Raw genomic sequence first — 24,703 nt, forward strand, 5'->3', positions numbered from 1 at the left:
TTTACAACAAATTTTATATTGCATCACTTGTTTTATTAATATCAACCAGTAAAATGTGATAATCATATTGGGTTTCATCTTCTATTTTTTAAAGCGGTATTTTTTTATCAACATTTTTTCATCAATCTTAATATTCTAAAAAAAAAATCTTTTAGTTCCTTAATAAGTTGTTGACCATTTTATGTTATATATGGTCATTGCTATTAATCTGTTTTATGAAAAATCAATGCCACGTGATGATATGGTTGTTTGGAAGTGAAAGTATAAAGTTCATCAATTTGAGATTCATTTGAAGTATAAAGTATAAGTTAAATTGTTGAAATCTGGAAGATTGTTAAGGTTGAGAAATCTGCACTTAAATCATGTCTTTGATAAATGACGCTCGTCACCGTACGGTCTTAAACCGTTCGGTTTCCTTTTTAAAATAACTTAGAATGGAATTCGTTCATTTGGAAAGAATTCTGCTCGAGAACGAGCGTCCCCATTTGAATGTCTGTGCGTTCGTTCAGCTCAACTGTATATAAATATTTGAAACTTTACAATTACATAAAGTTCGGCCTTATGTCGAGCGGTTGCCTTTGAAAGCGTTCGACTTTATGTCGAGCGTTTGTCTTTGAAAACGTTCGACCTTATGTCGAGCGTTTGCCTTTGAAAGCGTTCGACCTCATGTCGAGCGTCCGTCTTCGATCGCGTTCGACCTTATGTCGAGCGATTAACTTAACGTTCGACCTCATGTCGAGCGTTCGTCTATAATAGCGTTCGGCCTTATGTCGAGCGTTCGTTTTAATGTCGTTCGGCCTTATATCGAACGATCGTTCTAAATCGCGCAAGGTCTCCTATCAAGCGCTCGTACAATTGAGTAATTATTTGATTTTTAAATAGCGTTCGTCTTGATTTTTCAAATAGCGTTCGTTCTGATTTCTAAATAGCGTTCGTCCTGATATCAATTAGCGTTCGTCCATACAGTTAATTAACGTTCGTCTTTTTATGAAAGTGGAACATAGAATGAAAATGTGAATTAATGAAAGAGATAAGGTGTGCGAACGATTTAAGAAATGAAGTTATGATATTGATATTTGAACGAGCGTTCCAAGGAGGAACGACTCTGATTTCTATATTGGATATTAAATTTGGTAAAGTATGACTGTGGATTAGTTAAGACTCGCTGTCCATCCTGATGTTCCGTGATACATCTCTTCAAGTAGAAGGGGGTATTCCTGTGTGGGAACGGCAGGAGGTCCTTAGTCCATAAGTTAACATGGGCGACGTAAGAACGGACTTACCTCGAGTGGCAGCTGTTTGGTGTATCCCAGTTACTACATCACTCGGGTGCAAGGACGCTTGTAACTACACAGATTCATACAGTCCGGACGGTCGGTCTAGCATTAGTATATTTATGTTTTGATTGATGTTATTTTGTATATGAGCTGATTGCGTGATGGTTTGAATATAAATGTTGAAGTATGAATTTAAATTAAGTAAGCTTACCCTTTCGTTTTCCTTGTGTTGTCCTCTTGTTATGTACGTTCGTCCTGTCCTTGCAATGATCATCTGTGTGGATGTGAGCAGATGGTGGAGCGTCCCTTGAAGCATTGCTGGAAGAAGAAAATTTGGAGGACGCAACACTGGTGGATGTTGAAGTAAAGGCCGAGCCTTAGAGCGCTCGATAGATTAGTTTGTAAATGTTTAGTTTATTCTTAGACGTTCGGTTATATATTTTGGTAAAACCGTTCGTTATTAGCGCTCGTTGTTTAGAGCAGTATATTGGAACTCTGTAACCTTAAGCCGTTCGTTTTTTTGAGCTTGGTTAATTGTAAAGACTGCTTATTTACTGTTAATTGTAATTAATTCCAAATGATGGTAATTACTATATTTTGGGATGTTACACCAGAAATATAGAAATAAAAGAATACTATTAAATATTTTTCATATAATTTTTCAACTAAACATCCAACAAGCATAATATTGTATTATTAATTATGAGGTTCTTTTGGAACAACTTTCTTCTTACCCAACTATAATTTGAGATTTTGTCCTCATACAATCAAAACCATTAAAGTAAACATCCAAAAACTTAACCCTGGTGAACAACACTTCATCTTACCCGATTCATTTTAGTGCAAGAAAAAAAAAGATTAAAACATCATATAGGTTGAATATATGTCTCAAAACTAGATTTTGTTTGGTTAAGTGTTCTTTGTTTCTCTTTAGCTCCCTAAAATTTTAATAGAAAAAAATCTACCGTTATAATTATATTTTACTAAAAGAGAATACAAAAAGAAAAGAGTTTTCTAGAAATTACAATTTTTAAATAAAACAAGAAATAAATGTTTATTTTTTATTTATATGTTTTATTTTTTATTCTAAAATTTATTATTAAAATATTTTATATCTCGCACCGATAAAGGTTATTACCTATCACATTCAATAGTTTATATGGTTTAGGAGTTGAGGTAAAACAAGTTTAAATATTCATTCATTTTCTTTTACTCTCTAATATGTGTTTTAAAGAAAAATTTGTAAGCGACAAGACTCTAAAACAAACAATATTTCGAATGTGTGCTGATTAACTCTGACAATGTTACTCATCGGACTTGTGATCAGAAAAGTGACGTCCACTGTGAGACTGACAAATAAACATTTGATCCTTTAGGCCAATAATAGAACATTTCTCTTAAATCTTAACTGGAAACTTATGTTTGTATCACACCTAATAACCCCACATCACTTAGGAGTTGAGGTTCAATTTATTTTAAATACTCTCTCCTCCCACTGAGTTGTCTTTTAAGGACAAAACCTCAAAATAGACAATACCTTAGATATATGAGAATTGATCTTAATCACTCGTACTCAGATAAATTTGAAATCAAATCATTGATACTTTTTAAGAATAAAACCGTGACATAATTCAACGCTCAAAAAAATAATATTTTAGAAGCATAATAATTGACTATCCAAATGACAATACTCAAAATCTATCCAAAAAAAACTAATATTCAAAATTTACCTAATAAGACAAGTTGAAATTTCTTTTACTTCCTATATATATAACTCGTCAATTTATGTTGACATGTTTTTGTATGTTATGCAACATGCAGTGAATTTATTCAATACGTGTAAAAAATATATTATCTATGATATCACATGTAATATATAAAACGTTTCTACTTGTATTTAATATATCATCTGTAATTTCATGTAATTCATTTAATAAAATATAATTTTATAAAGTAAAACACTATCAAAATATGTGACAGCTAAGTTGATTCCTTTTAAAACGAACTTATTGATACAATTCCTACCAAAAATAATATTTTTCTTCTTGTTTTATATTTAAATATTTTAATAAGTATTTATTAATAAATTATATTCTTAAAAAGCGTGCATTATCTTAATCAACAACTAAAACAAGATTAAAAATTTTTATTTTACCAAACAAGTCTAATTAAGATTGTATTTATTACTCTCTCTCTCTCCCTCTGTTTCAAAACAATAACCAATACAAATTTACAATCTTTTACAAAAACTAACAAAAATAGTTAATACTCTCTGTCTTCGGATTAGTTTAATGACATTAATTAATTATTTAATAGCTAATTGAATCAAATATTTAATTCTTCAATTAAAATCTGAAACGTCCCTTCAAATGACTTTTGTAATATAGAGAGGCGTTACTTATTTTGAAAATGAAGGGAATAAATACTTTTGTTTTCAATTCCAAACTTTTCACCTCCCAATAAATTTTCCAACTTCCAATTAACTTTTTAACTATTATCAATCAACTTTTGAATTACTATTTTTTATGTCAAAGAGAGCCATTGTTTTAAGAACAAGCTTTCAGTGATTAACGTGATTATGAAGTTCTCTAAATGATTGTCCCGTGTAATATTTTAAGAGCCATTGTTTTAAGATTAAGCTTTCGGTTATTAACGTGATTAGGAAGTTCTGTCATCTAATATTTTATTCTAATCGTGTTCCACTTACATTGGAGTGCAATTTTCTTATTCTTGCATTAATCTTTGTAGGTACGTTAAATGAAATGTGAACTCATTCTAATGAAATGAGTAGATATAAAACATGTCTTGTTTGCAAATACCAAAAGAAAAAATATTTCGACATAAATTTCTTTTAACAATATTAATTTATTATTTATTTATTGCTGAGGTATTTTAAATTATATTAATATATTATTAATAAAATTGTATTATTCATATTCAAATGATTGTTTATACAATCAATTTGGCATAGACCAGTCTACGCAAAATAACAAAATTTGGATTTTGTTTAGAGTGTTTTTGGCATTACTATGTTCTAACTTTGTTGTTCAAAGAAACAAAGTCGAAACTAAATTGGGCTTTTGGTCGATTATTAGGTGAACAAACATCTACTTAAAAGAAAAAAGAGTGGTGTTTCGGCCGACAGAGGCGTCACATAGGCTAATTGTTTATATTTGACATTTATTCATGGTTGGCATACATATCTTTCTTCAAATCTTTTTCTCATTAAATTTGTTTGTATTCCGGTCTTGTCTTCTATGAATAATTAATGGAAACTCGTTTCTATGATAATTTTTTTATTTTTATACAAATATGTTACTTATATTTCTAAATTAAAACTCCAAACTCAATTCTTTAACATAAGATCATCTTCCTCTTGAGTCATAAGATTAAAATTAACTTTTTATTACATTTTCATTAAAATAAATTAATATAACAGTAAAACTATATAAAAATAATGTTATATTAGAAATATATTTTATCAGAACAATCAAATGAAATATTAATGAAAGTATGAAAATTAAAAAAAAAGTCTTACGAGTAAGGTGACACAGTGGAATTATTTTTAAAGAATACTATTTATATATATTTTTATATACATATATAAACATTGTGAGATATTCTCTTACTCTTCTATTAATATATATTGTAAAAGTAGGGACCGGGCAGCGTACAGACCGGACGTCCGTATAACCGTGATTGTCCAATCACACGACCTGACCGCTCGTCATCAGAAGGGGTCAGGCAACAGTAGACCGGACGTCCGTGATTATCCAATCACGCGGTCTTAGCGCTCGTCGTCCGGACGAACTGGAACTCATATGAGTCGGCCGACTGTAAGACCAAATATCAGGAGGGAGGCCAGCCCTATTGCCCATTGACCATATTAGGATTAAGATTAAGGTAAGTAGCGTTATTGGGCCAAAGTTGGACCGTGATTAACTTTTCACTAATCTCAAGCCCGTAACAAAAACTATAAATACAGGTCAAAGGTGAATGGTAGAGGGAATATTTATTGAGCATTTACTACTGTTCTATTGAAAAACGCCATTGTTCTCAAATTGACTTTGGCATCGGACAATCTTTCGCAGGTTTCCACCGCACACAAAGGAGTGAGACGTAAGGAGCATGACCGGACGACCGAGAAACAGAAAGAAGAGGACCTGAAGGTATTATGCTACTCAACCTCAACCCCTACAACCGAAATATATATATATATATATATATATATATATATATATATATATATATATATAGGGGTTTGCTAACGCGCGTACGCCTGTTTTTCAGTTGGTACGTTTTAGCAATGTGTACCGGGTTTTAGTGGACAAAAATATCCTTATATATCATGGATTCTAAGTTTTAAGGTTAAGGGTATTTTAATAATTTTCATTCTCAAAACTAAAAAAAAAAAAAAAAACCCCAAACCCTTACTCACCTCTCTCATTCCTCTCAACCCTTTCTTTTTCATCTTTTTCACTCCAATCTTTTCTCTGTCATCCCTACTGTAGCCCCAATCGAAAAAATCAAAAATTTCTCTCAACCTTTTCTCTTTCATCTTTCTCACTCCAATCTTTTCTCTGTCATCCCTAGTGTAGCCCCAATTGAAAAAATCAAAAATCAAAAACACTTGTCGTTAAACCATCTTACAAAAAAATTATTTTATCATGAGTTTTCATCTTATAATTTTTGTCTTATCTAATTTTATCCAATTTTCACAAGCATAAAAGAATTGGAAATTGACCTGGAAAAAATCAGAAATACTCGTTGTTAAACAATTTCTTACAAAAAATGATTTTATAATGAGTTTTTATTTTATGATTTTTGTCTTATCTAATTTTATCTAATTTTCACAAGCATAATGACATCAAATGAATTGGTAATTGGCCTTGAAAAAAATCAGAAACACTCATTGTTAAACAATTTCTTACAAAAAATGACTTTATAATGAGTTTTCATTTTATAATTTTTGTCGTATATAATTTTATCTAATTTTCAGAAGCATAATGACATCCAAAAGAATTGGTAATTGGCCTGGAGGAGTTTTTTAGAGACGATGATTCTGCAGATGATGAAATTAGAGAGATTAGTGAAGATGGTGAAATTGAAGAGATCTTGAATGAACCTTTACCTGAAGGTGAATATGTCAATGACTCAACTCTTTACAAAGGCAAATTGTTTAAAGGCAAATGTTTTTTATTTTTTCAATTGGAACTACAGTAGCGATGACAGAGAAAAGGTTGGAGTGAAAAAGATGAAAGAGAAAAGGTTGAGAGAAATTTTTGATTTTTTCAATTGGGGCTACAGTAGGGATGACAGAGAAAAGATTGGAGTGAAAAAGATGAAAGAGAAAGGGTTGAGAGGAATGAGAGAGGTGAGTAAGGGTTTGGGGGTTTCTTTTTTTTTTTTTTTTAGTTTTGAGAATGAAAATTATTAAAATACCCTTAACCTTAAAACTTAGAATCCATGATATATAAGGATATTTTTGTCTACTAAAACCCGGTACACATTGCTAAAACGTACCAACTGAAAAACAGGCGTACGCGCGTTAGCAAACCCCATATATATATATATATATATATATATATATATATATATATATATATATATATATATATATATATATATATATATATATATATATATATATATATATATATATATATATACACACACACACCATGACACATGAATAAAAAATATAAAGCAGAAAATACTATAAATATTGATTTAATATAAAGAACACGTATTATCAACAACAATAAAAAAAAAGATCTTGTTTTAAAAATGAAAAATAAAAGTTATTTAAAGTAATTATAGTTTAAATATATATCATATATTTGTACTGGACTTTCATTCCATGCAAAACTGATCTTTTACCTTGTGGTTTAAGTTAATCACTAGCCAATGTGAATTTTAAGTTTTAATATTAACTATGAGAGTTTTGAAAGAGATTCTTCTAAAGATTTAACTACAATAAATCTTATTACCATCCAAATAAATAATTAACACTTCGATATAAAATATTAAAATAATAAATTTATAATTTTTTTAACAACTTTCGTATTTTTACTCAATATTAAACTAAACTTTTATATTAATAATTTAAGTAAAAAATATTAAAATAAGACGAGAAAACAATGAATCAATCCATTCATAACTTATCTAATTCGTATAATATATATATAATCTACTAATTACAAAAATAGTTAAAAATAATAATAACATTCATCCATTTAACTGCATAGATTATTAAGTATACATTACTTATTTCTTAAAAACAATATATTTTCTTATTAAGTTAATTATTAATTGTAAATTATGGAAGAATTAAAAACATGAAATAGGTGTAAATCTTTATAATTTCTCTCAACTGTTAATCACGTCTTTTATAATTCTTTTCAACTTTATTACTAAATCAACTTGATATCTTAAACCAGGAATGAATATATGATTTGAAAACAAATACAAAGAACAATATGTTAAATCCTCCATACATATATAGAAGTGAACATCTCTTTTTATGTTCATATTTATTTTTTAATTTTACTTTTTAAATAAATATTTTTATTTTAAATTAAATAATTATTTTATTAATTTTATTTTTTAAGTGATTGTTTCTTTAAATTTAACCTTTTTCTATTAACTGCTTTTTTAAATTTATTTTTGTAATTATAAAACTATGTACAAAATAAATTAAAACTATTTACATTAAAAAAAATATTTTAATTTTATAATTATAATAAAAACAACAACAACAATAATTTTATAATTTTATCCTTTAAATGAACATTTTTTAAATAAAATAATTATTTTATCAATTATACTTTTTTTTTAAAATTTAACCTTTATTTTAATTATAAAAAAACTATTTATAATAAAATTATAACTACTATTTTTTATTTTATAATTATAATAGTAATTTTATTACTTTTTATTATCATAAAAAAATATCACATGATTGTATGCATTTTCACTAATAATATCATAATATAAGTAACAATGGAAAAATTATTAAAATTAAACTAATAATTAACAAAAATAGAAATACGAAATGGGAACCTCTGTTAGCAAAAGAATTACAAACTAAAAAAAAAATCGTTACAGATTGAATTGGTAAAATAAGTAACAAAGAGAAAAGACTAACCTTTTGAATTAGTGTAGAATTTGATTAATGTGATAGATTAAAAAAATTTACTTTCAAATTCACTTTTATTTACCTTCAAAATCTATTCAAATAAACAACAAAAAATTTACCTTCAAATCTTCTCAAATTCATTCAATCACTTCCCCTCAAATCCATTCAAGTGAACAGGAACTCAGTATTCTAACTAAAAAAAATTCTCACTTCTTGTTGATTAAAATAAAACTTCTCCTCTAGATATCTCGCTATATGTAACTAGTATATGATATTTTCTTTTATAAAATTTATAAAAGGTGAATTATGAACAAAAATATTCGTTTAAATAATTTTCTAATACATTTACAACAAATTTTATATTGCATCACTTGTTTTATTAATATCAACCAGTAAAATGTGATAATCATATTGGGTTTCATCTTCTATTTTTTAAAGCGGTATTTTTTTATCAACATTTTTTCATCAATCTTAATATTCTAAAAAAAAAATCTTTTAGTTCCTTAATAAGTTGTTGACCATTTTATGTTATATATGGTCATTGCTATTAATCTGTTTTATGAAAAATCAATGCCACGTGATGATATGGTTGTTAGTCTCCCTTTTGACTTTAATCATGTGATTGAGAATTATTGGCTTGAGATACTGTGTAGTGGTAATAAAACATAACAAATTTGTTTATTTATGTCTATATATGCTTTCAGAAAAATAATATAATTTATCAGTCACCAACTATACCCTGAGTAAAAAATCACCGACTTCTATGCCAGTAATAGTTATCATTTTGACTTATGCAAGTAAAGTCATATAATTATTAAAGTGGTGAGTTTGATATCTCAGTAAATGATGAGGTTATTCCTATCATTTAGTCAGTGACCATGGTATAAAGGGAGAAAAATAAATATAAAGCAACACTATTTTGGCAAGGTGATACAGAATAATTTAAACTAAAGTAGCAGGAAAATTGAAAAGATAATAACATTTAATAGAATTAATGACGATTTATCTTTATTGAAGTGGTTGCGGAGTAGTGTAGAGTGGAGGTTGTACGTAGAGATACATAGAGTGTAGAGTATAGAAAAAGACGGGTTTGGTATAGTAGGATTGGACGTATTAAATATTGAAGGCCACGTAAGCAGAACTGTAGGAGGATTTAACTTGGACAAAAGGAGCGGCATCAGCACTTTCCACGCACCCACCTACGAAAGACACTTGTCCCATCATTCACCACGTGTCCCACGTCTCGGACATTTTCGCGCCAAACATGTCCGTGGGTTCCACGTCGGCGCTATTGGCGGGAAATCGAAGCAACTAATCCTCTCACTCATTCCATTCAATCCACATGCTTTTAGTTTCTTCTTTTTCCCCACCCCACACTCTAAGTGTCAAACACCATCATCATCCATTCATTCATATATGCATCTTCTCATTTATTATTCATCGCATCATGTGCATACACCACCATGGCATGCGTCACGTGACTCCCATAATGGCAAGTGAATAATATCTTACATGGAACACCGAATTATGCACCATACACTCTCCATCTGCACACACGCTCGCATCACGTGATCTTCTTATGGTCCTCGTTCTAACACCATTAAATAGTACTGAGATATGAACCAACATGATCCGCTGAAACTTATTTATTCACAACACTAATGAACAAGACACTATCGCACGTTCAATTCTTTTCGTTTTATTTTCCAAGTTTACGTTAACTGAAGATTTTGTTTCATTATTATGACTTCTAATAAAATGGTTTAATTAGTATTTAAATCGTGTTAGAGCATTAACTAACAAAAACTGAAAAGTGAGGTCACGCTTCTTGTTTCCACACCAATTTATTAAGGAGTATTGAGGACGTGTTTGACATTTGATATTAAAGACATGATGGAGGAAGGTGGCAGTAACCCCTGCTAGTTTTTACTATTCTGTGAGATGGAGTTGGAACGCCTTCATGTGTTGCAGACAGTGGTTGTTTGAGAGATTCCACTTTCCCAGCGGAGGAATGTAATATATTACTTGTCTAAACTATTGAACTGCAAAAACTAATACAATTTTGACAATATATTATTAATAATAACACCAAACAATACCTACTCATTTACTATTTTATTTTGAAAAATTATCTTGTGATCATCCAATCAATTTTGGAGTAAAATGTACAAATAATTAGTCATATTACAAACGAAACTATTTTCAAAAATCATTATTATACCCTATCATCCAATCAATTTTGGATTACAGTGTACAAATTACAAACACCACCAAATACTTCTAAAGTCCAATAACTATGACTAAGAAACTAAACAATCTGTTTATATAATGATTATTTTTAATATTAATCAATTTAAAACAATATATGATTATTAGTAATTCGGTTATGATTAGATCATCACTAATTTAAAATTTATTCTAAAGTTTATAAATATATGTTTTAGATAAAAAAAAATATATTAGAACTGTTGAATCCTTACTGATTTGACATTGAGATATCTTAATCCAAAATATAAAAAAAATAAATACAAACAGTAATACAAAAACAAACATTCAAACTGCTAAAGGTAACACTAAGCCATATTACAATAAAATAACTTTCACTTCATCTTTAGATGTGATTATGTCAATTTAACTAAATTAGGAAGAAAACTAATGATATTGTGGTGATAGATTTTTTTTTATTATATTCACAAGTTTAAGTTTTGTTATAAAAATAAATATAACAAGATACTTGAAGAATGAGATAATGAATATTTAAGTATTATGTTGTTCAAGAGATTGATTAAACGTAAAGATTTATTTAGAAGATATAATTTGCTTAAACAGATAAGAAATAAAAGGGTTGATAAAAAATATATAGATAAGATAATTAAAAGAAAGACAAATACAATGTTTTAATTAGGAGTACTTATTGATTAGAACATATATGATTGGAGTACCTATGAGTCTATAAAACCTTAACCTTCACATCTATATCAGTATAAGATTGAGATTGTGTATTATCATGATTAGAACGATCAAGACTAGTATGTTATTTAATTAGTAATTTGACTTTGATGTATTACAATAAAATAATAAACGTGAATATAATTAAGTTTATAATTGATTTTATCACCTTCAACCAAAAATTGTCGATTATAGGGTGATGAGTTGAAATATAGTGTAAAAATAAATTTGTGACAATCTAAAAAATATAATCCAATTTATTAAAATTGAAATTTACAAATATAAATTTAATAAATCAAACTTTTTTACTATTTCCAATCTCAACAAACTTAGGCATTGTTTAACTACAACCAAGTTGGCTATAATTGAAGGGAATGATAAAAAACCATAGATACTGGAACTTTTTGACTTAAAGTCATTCCAAGTTTGAACTATAACAAATACAAACTAACTAAATTTAAAAAAAAGGAACTTTATCATTAAGTTATTTTCACAGAGGAGGCAAAAATTATCGTACCGAAAATATGAGTATTAACTAAAACCACTTCCCAAAGTTACTGATATACATCAAATCACAACAGAATAAAAAAAAATGAGAGATAGAAACACAGTGTGTTTATATTGATCGAATCGAACTGAATGTACATATACTATTTAATAACTTGTTAAATTCATTGTAGAATTTATTGTAACACAAATATAATCACTTACTACTTACAACATAAAATTTTACATAATGACTCTTGAAATATAAATAATGTTTTCAAACTAGCTAGTAGCCCTAGTTTCCATAATGTTTTCAAAAGAAAAATGATTCAAACAACCACTTACTTAAACACCGATTAAAAGGTGTAATAATTGATTTAAGTAGTTGTTGGATGAGCTTTTTTAGTGAATAAGACATAAAATCAACTTGGTTTTCTCTTAAAATAATTAACTGACAATTATTCGTTTGAACAAGAGAGACAGTATATATAGTCTCTCTCTTGTGCAGCTATATTGCTCTTGCAAGTATTCTTAATTTTAAGAGGTAAGGTTTCTCAAATAAGATAAACTTACTCAAAAGATTTTATTTGATGATGATGATATCGATATTTTAATTAACATGTGAGTGTGGATGTGAGTGTGCGTATTTGAAAGTGTCATTTCGCTCTAATAATATCCTTGTGTTATATGTTTACTCAAAACATCCAAATGTATGATATAAATATAAATATAATATATTTTTATAGCATATTGTAATATTTGTATCATGTTTCTATTTAATGGGTGTGACCCTTATGTGTTAACTTTTATGAATATCGTAATAATGTAGATGAGACTTTTTTTTTCAATCAAAATTGGAAGAGATATTTATTTCACAACTTTTTATGAACTATGCAAGTAATTGCTCCAAAAAAATTGTGCAAGTGTAGAATTATAATAAATAAAAAAATATTAAGTAATATTTAAAGTTAGGCTAAGTTTTGTAATTCATTAGTTGATAGTAGTGTAATAACTTTGTTTCGGTTAAATTAGTCTGATGGTCGGTCGTCTTTTCTTGTTTCGTTCTTTTTTGATCTTCAATCCTTTCTGAGAACGCGATCCATTCCAATGGGTCGTTGATATGCAGAAGACACTCTGACGCTCAAGTCAGATATGTTTCATAAAGAGGTCTATATTTTATTAGGATAGATATGTTTCATAAAGAGGTCTATATTTTATTAAGATAGAAAATGATATATGTATCTGGATACCAGTTTTATATTCATAGGACTTGTGGCATCCAAGTCTATTGATTAACCATTAGTGTAATATATTTTTTGGCAATATAACATGTCAAACACTCATAAATAACGCATATTCGCATTTAATATGGCCATTTAACGTATTAATTGGCCATTAATGATATTTACCTTTCCTGATTAGTTTGTCTCACAGTCGATCGGTTGCCAGGTATAGTACATTAAGCCCCCCAAGCTCCGAGCAGCTGTTTGCAGGTGCGAAAGGGTTTAAATACGCCGGACGAATTTAAAGTGGCGGGAAAGAGTGATTACCCTTTTGAATCACTGAGCGGTGTGCTGTGGTTTGAGACTGAATGGCCGAATACTTGTGACCGCTCGGTTTAGGACCAGGAACTCTCGGAGAGCGTTCCCTGTGTTTTGTGGATGAGTGTGAGAGTTCAAGAACACTCTTCACCGCTCGGTTGAGAGGGATTTTCCTCTCGGTCATTGACTTCAGCTTTGACGAGAGGGATTTACCTCTCGGTCAAGAGGGATTTACCTCTTGATCTTTAATTGCAACGAGAGGAGTTTACCTCTCGACCGAGTGAGATTTACTGCTCGGTCTTTGTCTTCAACCTTGACGAGAGGCATCTACCTCTTGGTCTTTAATTTCAAAGAGAGGAGTTTACCTCTCGGTCGAATGGGATTTACTGCTCGGTCTTTGTCTTCAATCTTGACGAGAGGGATTTACCTCCGGCCAAGAGGGATTTACCTCCCTCTTGGTCTTTAATTTCAACGAGAGGAGTTCACCTCTCGGCCGAGCGGGATTTACCGCTTGGTCTTTGTCTTCAATCTTGACAAGAGGGATTTACCTATTGATCTTTAATTGCAACGAGAGGAGTTTACCTCTCGGCCGAGTGGGATTTACCTTTCGGCCAAGAGGGATTTATCTCTTGGTCTTTAATTTCAACGAGAGGAGTTTACCTCTTGGCCGAGTGGGATTTACCACTTGGTCTTTGTCTTTAAACTCTTACTGAAAGACGATCGTTCACCATGACGACTTGGACTGCGGCTATAGCTCTTGGGGACGGTGGCTTTCCTTCGGTTATCTTAATTGTCCGGTTGATGGACCGATCACATGGCTATGAAGGTTAGGGATCAATTGATGAAATATAACTAACTGTATACACCATTTCTTTCAGCGGCTGCAACTAAGAATAAATGGTGGGCGGAAACATTGACATTTAAGTTAGCTATGTCACAAATTCAAGATTCATGTTCCAAATTTAATGATATGTAAATATCAATTTTTAGAGAAGTCCACGTGCTCATCCGCTTTTTAGTTTACCGCCCGGCAAAGTCACAACCTGAAAGTTCCTGACAAGGTTGAACGTAAGACTTGAACCTTCCTGACAAGGTTGGATGTAGGGTTGAACGTTCCTGAAAGTTCTCAAAACAAAAGACATGCCTTTAGAAATTATTATGGAATTTTGTACTCTTGTTGCAAAACCTGGTATTGATCCGAATTACCAATGTCGAGGCCGAGCGCATGTCGACACGTCTGGTTCCTCGTGGTTTCACGGGGATGTCGCTCGGCCCGACAGTGAGCGCCAAAATATTTCGGTTGAATTGGTCCGAGGGTCGGTCGTCCGAGAACGCGATCTACTCCAATGGGTTGTTGACCTGCAGAAGACACTCTGACACTCAAGTCATATATGTTTCATAAAGAGATATATTGTATATTTATAGAACTTGTGGCAGTCAAGTCCAGTCAAGTTCATTGATTAACCATTAGTGCAATATATTTTTGAACAATATAACCTGCCAATCACTCATAAATAGCGTATATTTGTATTTAATATGATCATTAAACGTATTAATTGAACATTAATGATATTTACCTTTTCTGATTAGTTTGTCTGACCGCCGGTGGGTTGTCAGGTATATACAAACTTGATATTAGTTTAGGAGTTATAAAATTGTTTAATGATAAAATTGAAAGGAAGAATAAGAGAAATTATAAGTTTAAATTTTCTCACAAATACTTGAAAGTTATAAAATTCATTTAAAAAATTTAAAAGGTGACTTTGATTCAACATTGTCACTAATAATGTAACAACTATTTTTGGATGTATTTTTTTTTAAATATGGATAACTTGAATTGAACCGACCATTTTTAATCAATTTAACTTAATTAAAATTTCATAAAATTAGAAGTAAACTAAATTAATTTATGTTATATATATATATTTTTCACAAATTAAACTAATTTAGTCTTGCATAAATGCTAAAACTAAGACGATTTTAACTTTGGAATTTATAATTTTAAATTTGAAATTAATCTTTTTCATTGGCCAATTATGATATAATCTACCAACCTTTTTATCTATAATCAATCTCGTGAAAAATGAAAGAGTGGACTTCTAGTTTGGGAGGGTAGAAAGAGAAACGAGGGACAAAAGAGTTTGATGGCACCATGATATAAAATTAATTAGCTCTGTTCTTTTATATTAGTTTTATGGTTTAATACCTATTTTGGTCCCTAGTTTTGTAGGGTTTCTTCAAAGTTGTCCTTCTTTTTTTGAGAAGTTCACTAACATCCTATCTTTCAAAAGCGGTTCACGTTAATCCTTTTTGCTTACGGCGTTAAAAAGGTTAACGGCAGAGTTGTCCAGCTGGCAAAAAGTTGATGACTTGTTCACTTATTATTGACGTGACACTGACACATAATTTGAGGTGTTAATTACGTTTAGGATTAAAATCATGTGGAAAATGTAAAACAGAGCGTTAAAATTAGGGCGTGAAATTTAGGGATTAAAGATGTGAAAGTACCTTTAGAATAAAACCAATTGGTGAATTGGAGCGATTTGGGGTTCAACAATCTGCTTTCAATTTGTGTTGAGATTGAGTTCATGGTTTGTTCAACATCGTGGTTAGTTCAACAGCGTGGTTTGTTCGAAGACATGGGGCAAAGGATATTCACATTCCTCACATGGTGGAGTGATGCTGCAATTTAGGTTTTTGCATATTAGGACTTTCCTGATTTGGGATTCTAGGGTTTTTTGTGTAGATTGTGTGATTGAGGTTGAAGAAAGAGGAAATTGAATAGTGTCGTTTCTTTCTTCTTCTTCTTTTTTTACTATGTTCTTCACATGGTTTGCACATCTGCCACTACAGAGAGCATTGAATAGGAGAGGAACCAACCTAACTTACAAACTTTACAAACCCTAATAACTACACAAACCTGCTCCATAACGCCTTTGATGGGAGCGGCTGGGAGCGGCGGGAATCAAAACAACGCCTTCGACATTGACCATGGATTCAAGGTTGAGCACGGAGGCGAACTGTTTACGGGTTCACCGTATCGAGCTGCACCGGTACCAGACAATGAATATTTTCACGTCATTTATTTTTATTCTTAAAATGTACACCTCAAATTACGTGTCAGTGCCATGTCAATAATAAGTGAACAAGTCATCAATTTTTTGTCAGCTGGGCAACTCTGCCGTTAACTTTTTTAACGCCGTAAATAAAAAGGATTAACGTAAACCTCTTTTGCAAAAGATAGAATGTTAGTGAACTTCTGAAAAAAAGGAGAACAATTTTGAACAAACCCTATATAGCCTCAAAATCTAACTCTACTTGCCCAATAACATTACGTACATAAATATAAACAAACTCATATTTAATCATATTAAATATTAATATTGAAGACATCTCATGAGTAAATCAAGATGTTTTTTTTTATGTTAAAGTAATACAAAATACCTATTATCCGGAATGAATTGTGCATCTACTTATAAACCTGATGTAATTTTCTTTGGAATTATCATCATAAAAAATCTTATTTACATAAGTAGATAGTAGTCAAATTATTATACCTCTTTTAAGTGTATTATGTCTATAATATCAGAAGCAGTCAGCTCTGGATGAGACCACTCATGAAGGTTTGTTTTATTTACTTTACTGGAGATGCTGCTTAAGGTAACATATGCATATGTTTTTAATTATTGGTTAATTATAATAATAAAACATGTGTTTTATTGGTTAATTATAGTAATAAAACATGTGTTTTATTGGTTGTTGGATGAATGTGTGTGGAGAATGGAGGGGTGGCTGTGAGGGACCCAAGGGAAAAGAAGGATGACAGAAGATTGGTTACATATTTATAGAATTATTAGAAAAAAAAATGTAATCCTTTATCTAGTTTTCAAATTTTAAAATTCAGATATACTTTTTAAACAAATTTTAGAAAATTGTAGGACAATAATTAATTTATAGAATTTTCAAAATAAAAATAAATAAATATTAACCAATCAAATCTACTCACGTAAACAAAACAAAAATAAAGTGTGATATTTTGGGAATTAAAATTTATTCTTCTCCTTCTCAAATTTTATAAGATAAAATCTATTTATAATATGAGATAAAAACACACAATTAGCAAAATAAAAAAATAAATTTAATATTTCAATTTTCAATAATAAACGTAATCACCCGTTATTTGTTTATAAAATGATACAAAGTTTTGAAATTTAGATGTAATTAAAATATAAAATAAGATTTCCTTTTTTTGGAAAGGACATATAGTATTTCTAAATCATTAAAAACATAAATATGAGTTCATTATCTGACAAACAAAAAATATTAAATAAATTACTTTATAAAAATATATAAATATAGTATATTTTTCTTTCTTGTCTTATTGTTATTTTTTTTTCACTTTTTAACATGATTATCATCTCAAGCATTTATTTATTTTTCAACTTTATTAAAATAAAGTAATATCCTAAATTAATATAATTGATACACTATAAAACACATTAAAATATACTATCTTTCTAAATTGATATACACTGATATTAATACATATTTTACAAAAGTAAGTTTATATGGGGGAAAGTTTTTATTCTACACTTTATTTCTTTTATCATAAAAGATATGAGATATCAGTGTATATGAATATATATATATATATATATATATATATATATATATATATATATATATATATATATATATATATATATATTATTTTTAATGTATTTATAATATTAAGTATTTTTAACTTATATTAATTCAGAATATATTGATATAATATAATTTTAAAATTGGTTTCTGCTCAAGGATTAGGTTAATTTCATCAATATGAATGAAAAATACACATATTAGTAATTTGTACATTATTTAAAGAGACATATAATTTAATATTTTGTTGATATATTTTTTAATTATATAATTTTATATTTTAATGAGTAAAATAATTTTTTTTGTAATAAAATATAATCTCTCTTTATTTTAAAATAATTAATAAATTTATATTTTTAATATAATTGTTGCATATATACTTTTTAAATTATATTATTATATTTATTTACTAATTTCATGTAAAAATAATAAAATTATATATTCTATAAATTATAATATTTTAATATATTAAAAATGTAAATATTCATGCACATAGTACACCAACACAGAACAGAAAAGATATGCCATAAAAAAGTTATAATACTCTGATTCATTCTTAAATCTTATTGTTTCTAAACTATAATGGTAAAAAATATACTTAAAAATTGTTTTTATAAAATAATATACAGAAAAATCTTTTGTTCATATCAATAATATATGAATAATTAAATCACTATAATAAGATAAACATATCTTCTATAAATAGTGTATGGAAAATAAATTATGTTTGTTTTCTCTATACAAAAAATGATTCGGAAAAGTAAAAAGTATGTTGAAAAAATCAAACAAATTGATTGAAAAGAATACAGTATTACAGTAAAATACACCTACTTTATTACTTTGTTTTTGTTCTCTTTTACTTTTTTTTCCTTTAAATTTAAATCAAATATAATTTATTACTGTATTCGACTACCAGAAAAGAAGGTCCCAAGATTAGCATTTTCCCGTAAATATAATGAATCTGTTAATATTTTGTAGGCAACTGAAGCGTTCTTTTAGTTAGTCATCCTTGACGGCGTAAAAAGCTGCATGTCAGAGATGATCTTATTCTAGTTGCTCATCTAAGCGCGTGGGATTCACCTTAGGTGAGATTTCGTAACCGAGTCATCTGAATGTTGTTAGATTCACGCGTGGGGAAAACAGAAAGATCGGATTCCAAGGAAGAATCTGAAGACGTTAGACTATAGGGCATGATATACATGTAGCATGTTGATGGGTCATGCATGGTTGATGTATGCTTAGTGTTTCACACTCACACAGCCCCATGCCAGCTAGACATAATAATGGAAATAAATATAATGTTTTTGCGGAATTAATATTTATATGTTTTACCTACTCGGGCCCATTAAATGCGAATTTTTGACCGGCGATAAAAAAAGAATGGGTGAAGGGTGTGTTGTGCAGAATAGAAAAAGAGCATAGAGGGGCCACTCTTTGTGAGAGAAACCACTGCCAATAGCAGACACAGACAGACACAAGAGAGAGACAGAGGGAAAGACAGACTAGCTTCCTCCTTCTCACCCAAAACAAACAAGGTAAATTTCATTGTAGACTGTGTTCTTTCAATCTTCTCCGTTCATTTTTTTTTTCTTCGCCTCGAGACTCCCATCGGATTAAAACACCATTATTATTTATTATTATGTAATGTCTTTTTCTCTCTCCTTTAAAAAAATTCTCACTCTGCTCATGTTGTATGGAGATTTGCACTCACTGTGTCCTTTGTCGTACCAAGGTCGACTATTTTATATAAATATATTTCTCAGATCGATAGAAACTCTCTATTTTGTGAGGGGAGAAAAAATCTGGTCCATAATCTTTCCCCTTCTCTTTTTAATCTCAGCACTGAACTATACTAGTTTGGTTTTGGTTTGTGTTTTTGCTACATATTGTCCGGTGAAGAGAGTTTTATTTCTGCGTTTTTAGGAGGATCTGTCTTCGAAAAAGGGCAGGCAAGCTGTGGATTTATGTCGTCTGGATTTATTCTGGCAGTGATTGGGGCTCCGTTGAAGCTCTCTAAAATTTGTGTTTCTTTTTCTCTCTTTTCAATTTTATCTGAGATTGTGTTCTTTGCCTCCTGGTGTATGCTAAGCTGCGTACTCTGCGATAATATCGTGAAGCCATCTGTTTCAATGCGATTGAGGTCAAAAAGGTTTGTTTGTTTGGAGTGGATTTTATGTTTGTTTTTCTAAGTTTCATTATGTGATAATGGTCTGATTCTCTTTATGGTTTTGGAACAGGACTTGTTGCGGAGTGGAGTGTTACGGCTGTTTTCACATACAGAGATTTTCTTATCTTTTCATATTTTTAAGAGGGGATTTAACTTGAAATCAGAGTTTTGATTACCTCTCTTTTCTTTGATTTTCTTCTTTCTCTTCGTCCATTCCTTGATTTTCTTCTTCGAGGGTTTCTTCTTCTACATATTCTGAGGGTTTTTAGAGGGTTTTTCCTCATTTTTTTCTCATCATGCCTGAATCTCGGAAACAACTGACTTTTAAACCGAGGCAGAAACCTCACCACTCAGTGCAAGAGTCCAAAGCAATGAGAAAACTACGAATAATTTATAATGATCCTGATGCCACTGATTCATCCGATGATGAGTCAGAGGTGTTTCAGAAATCGAAAAAAGCAAGGAGAAACTTTTGTGAGATCCCTCTTCCACCCCTTCCTCAAACTTTCACCACTCCTGAAACCAATTCCTTTGAGGTGAATAGCAACAGCAATGCAGTGAGGGTGAAGGTTTGCATTGAAGGTCAACCCCAGACAAAAAAGAGGGTTTTGACCCAAACCCCATCAACAAGGAGGAACACTTCTGGGAAATATAGAGGTGTTAGGCAGAGAAAATGGGGTAAATGGGCTGCTGAGATTCGAGATCCTTTTCAGAGTACTCGCATATGGCTTGGTACTTTCAACACAGCGGAAGAGGCTTCTCAAGCCTACGAAGCCAGAAGGCTTGAGTTTGAAGCCAAGGCTAAGGCCAGAGCCTACAAAAATGTTTCAGAGCCTTTGTCCACAACTTCTGATAAGAGCATATGCTGTAACTCTTCTGATGCCGCTGCTGTGTCTGTGTCTGAGAAGTTTTCTACTACCTCTGATGACTCAGACGGTGTGTTGTCACATCCATCACCTTCTTCTGTGCTTGAGTTGGATTCTTCATCTTCCAAACCCATTGACAATGACAATGGTTTGAGTGAGGAAGCTGTTGAGACTAATAATTTGGTTTCTGAATTTGCTGAACTTGAAATTCCAGATTTGAGTCTTTTGAACTTGCCGTCACCATTCATCGGTGCTACTGCTGGTCTTGCATCTGGTACTGAACCAGACTTTGGTATTGATTTTGATTGGCTATCACTTGAGGATTATGGTCAGGGTTTTGATGATTTTGGTGGCTTGGAAGATATTCGTATTTGTGGGTTTGATAACAATGAGCCTAGTAAACTTCCTGATTTTGATTTTGGCGATTTCTGTGCTGAAGAGTTTGCTGGTTGGACCGAGGAGCCCCTCAACATACCTTGTGCCTAAGTTTTGCAGAAGTTCATAGGAATAATTTTACAATATTTATTATAAGTTTTGTTAGTTTTGGTGAGATCTTAGAAATTGTATAGGATCAATTTCTGAGTGCATATCCGTTATATTTATTTGTTTGAGGAAGAAGTTATGAGGAGAGTTAGTCTTTTAGTCTATTAAGTTCGAGAGATAATCTTTGGGTTTTCTTGTGCTGCTAAGAGCCGTCCAAAGATCTGAAATTTCAAAGTTAAAATTTTTCCTTTAAGCTGAAGTAATTATTAATTTTATGTAAAAGTGGTAGTTATATATATATATTATAAATTTTATGCTGGTGTTTTATGTTGAATTTGTTTTTTCTTTTATTAGATTAATTCAATAATAAGTTTAATTATATCAATTTGTCTTTTCAAAATATGTTTATTTTGTTTCCATTGTTACTAAGAAAAATCTTTCCATCTGTTGAGAAGTTGCAGAGAATATTAGAGGTGGAGGAAGACTATATTGCTTGAAGGGTGAAAAATAGTATTGTAAATTTCCACAAATTTTTATGGAGTAAAGTCTTTCTCGAAAACACTTCGATTCGTAGATTAAGTTGCTTATGGGAGAGAATCCATGTTTATGTAAAATATTGTGTTATTTTGTTACTCCAAAATTAGAGATTTAGAAAAAAAAATTAAACAATAATTGTTATTATTTCAATGATAATGAATAATAACTGTTAGATATGTATAAACAATAATTTTTTTTATAAAAGTTATAATCACGTATAATTGATTATAAAATTGATTATAATTAATTCTGTACAATTTGTTACAGGTAACTTTAGAGGTTAAAGGTTTGAATTAGTTATACTTACTTATATATAAAGTATATAATCTTGTTAAAGGAAAAAAAAATGTATACAGAGATAATTGATTTGTATTTAAAGATATAATCCATTATTTACTTTTATATGTCTAACAATAATATGTTTTTTTATAGTAAAAGTTTATACAAATATTAATAGTATTAAATTTTTTTATAACTATTCAATGCAATTAATGTTTTAATTAAATATTTTAAAAATAAATGAATTCACTAAAAATGTTTATATAAGATAAAAACATTTAATGTTACTTCTAAATATAACTTTGCCAATTAACTAATAAGCTAGGTAATAAAAACAACAAATTTAAATTAATAAAATTAAATAATAAAAAAAAACTTAATTAGGTCAAGTTAATTCAGTTATATTTTTTTACTACTTTCAAAATTGATTTTTCGTAATTATTTTATTAATTTTAGATGCTCAATTGAAAGCATTATGTAAAAGAAAGAAAGAAAGATGGATTTGAATATTTTTTGTTAAATAAGTTTAAAACTGATGGAATAGATTAAACTCAGATAACTGATTATCTAGGTAGTGTATTTTTTATTTTACTAGTATAATTTATAATTATAGATAACATTATAATATTACGTCAACTTGTTGATAAAACACTGATATTAAGTCAACTTTGTTAAATATGACTGATATTCTTACTTATAATTATAATTGTTAATTTGTAATTTTTTATTATATTTTAAATTAGTATGTGGATTTTTGTACATAATTTGTAATTAATTATTTAAACATATTCAAATTAAAGTTTAAACTTTACAAATTAATTTGTTCATATTTAATCTTCTTCTAATTTTAATTCTTACTCATTCCAATTAATCTTCTGCTTCTGAAACCCAAAGCAAGGAAAATATGAATGTTTTGATTCCCAAATTTTGTTTAGCTAGTAAAGCTGTGATTTTTGACCAAAATAGTTTAAAAAAGTAGAAAGAAAGATGGTAGAGTTGAGGCAAACCCTACCCCACCCAGCTGTATCGCATTTCCTTCCCTACTTCACTCTTCCACCACTTCCCTAATAAATAAAACCATTTTTCACCACTGGGACCCTTTTCTCTATCTGTTCCTTCTTCCATAAACATACTCTATACGTACATCATACAGTATAGGATTCCATTTTTTTCCACATTTTAAAATTAATATTATAAATATATGTTATGATATTTTTCTCTTAGGAAACTTTCCATTATAATAAATCACTCACTTTCTATTCATAAAATATGAAATCACTTTGTTCTGTCTTCCATGGCCCCGCTCAAAACCACAATCTTTTACAATTAACGACAGCTTAATTTTCCAGAGATATTTTTTAAAACTAAAATTGTGATGGAATTTCATATAGATTGATCTAACTATACTTGAAATTTTGTACTGAGTCTGGTTTGATCATGTAGCTGCAAAGCAGTGGATGTAGGTGGTTCATGCAGACAATTCAGAATCTGATATATGATTCTGATGACTTTTAATTTGCTTTCTCCTCCCAACCAACCTATTGTCCATAATTATAGCAATTCAGTTTCAATTTTCTTTTGAAATCTCGGAATGTTAAAATCTCTAGGGGAGAGTGTGGAAGGGGACACGTGGCTTGCATCTAGAGGTGGAAAGAGCAGAAAATGGTGGGGGAAAAACTGTAGAGGTAGAGGTAATAATAATGTTGAAGGAGTGAAGTTAGATAATTAGGTATGGGTAAAGGGTAAATGGGTCCCAAAGAAAGAGAGTTGGAGGGAGAATTAATGATGTTTTGATGATGGGAGTGTGAAGAAAATGGAGAAACATGAGAATGTAAAATTTGTACATGGTGATATATTGGACCTTCTGAACTTTAATTTAATTTCTCTTGGTCGTTTCAGAATTATAATAATTGTACTGATATTTTGGGTTAATAAGGTTTAATTGACTTTGTCACCATTGGTTGCAAATCTTTCTCAATTGTCTGTTCCCCACACCCAAACAATAACATCAACGTCTCCTTCCCCACTTGCCTACTTAATATAATGTGTCTTTTCATGTCAACCAAAAAGTCCATGGAGCATAACAATTTTGCTTGGCCACCACGTTTCACTTCCCATACCATCTTAATATAATATTAACCAAAAATAAATAATTAATGTTTAACAAAATTATGCATTAATTGTAACAGAAAAAGGTTAATTTAAAAAGTGAATATTTGATTTTAATTGTAATTTCTTTTTATTAAAGAAAATGTGAAGACTGTCTGTGAGACTTTTGATTACGGGGTTGTGTGAAGTGTGATGTTAGGTTTAGTGGGTCCTTGAGAATTGACTAG

At 29.8% G+C, this 24,703-nt stretch overlaps 1 protein-coding gene across 1 annotated transcript; it reads left to right on the forward strand.

Moving 5' to 3' along the window:
- Positions 1 to 20,288: 20,288 nt before the first annotated feature.
- Positions 20,289 to 21,885, forward strand: LOC108324102 (ethylene-responsive transcription factor ERF118). The gene has a single exon (XM_017556928.2). It carries the CDS (start codon positions 20,499 to 20,501, stop codon positions 21,552 to 21,554), a length of 1,056 nt encoding a protein of 351 aa, XP_017412417.1. The 5' UTR covers positions 20,289 to 20,498; the 3' UTR covers positions 21,555 to 21,885.
- The last annotated feature ends 2,818 nt before the right edge of the window (positions 21,886 to 24,703 follow it).

The sequence above is a fragment of the Vigna angularis genome, chromosome 3 (genome assembly GCF_016808095.1).
Source record: "Vigna angularis cultivar LongXiaoDou No.4 chromosome 3, ASM1680809v1, whole genome shotgun sequence".
In the NCBI taxonomy this organism is placed as follows: domain Eukaryota; kingdom Viridiplantae; phylum Streptophyta; class Magnoliopsida; order Fabales; family Fabaceae; genus Vigna; species Vigna angularis.

Coding starts and splice junctions, on each gene's coding strand:
- LOC108324102 (XM_017556928.2), top strand. CDS start 20,499: ATGCCTGAATCTCGGAAACAACTGACTTTTAAACCGAGGCAGAAACCT.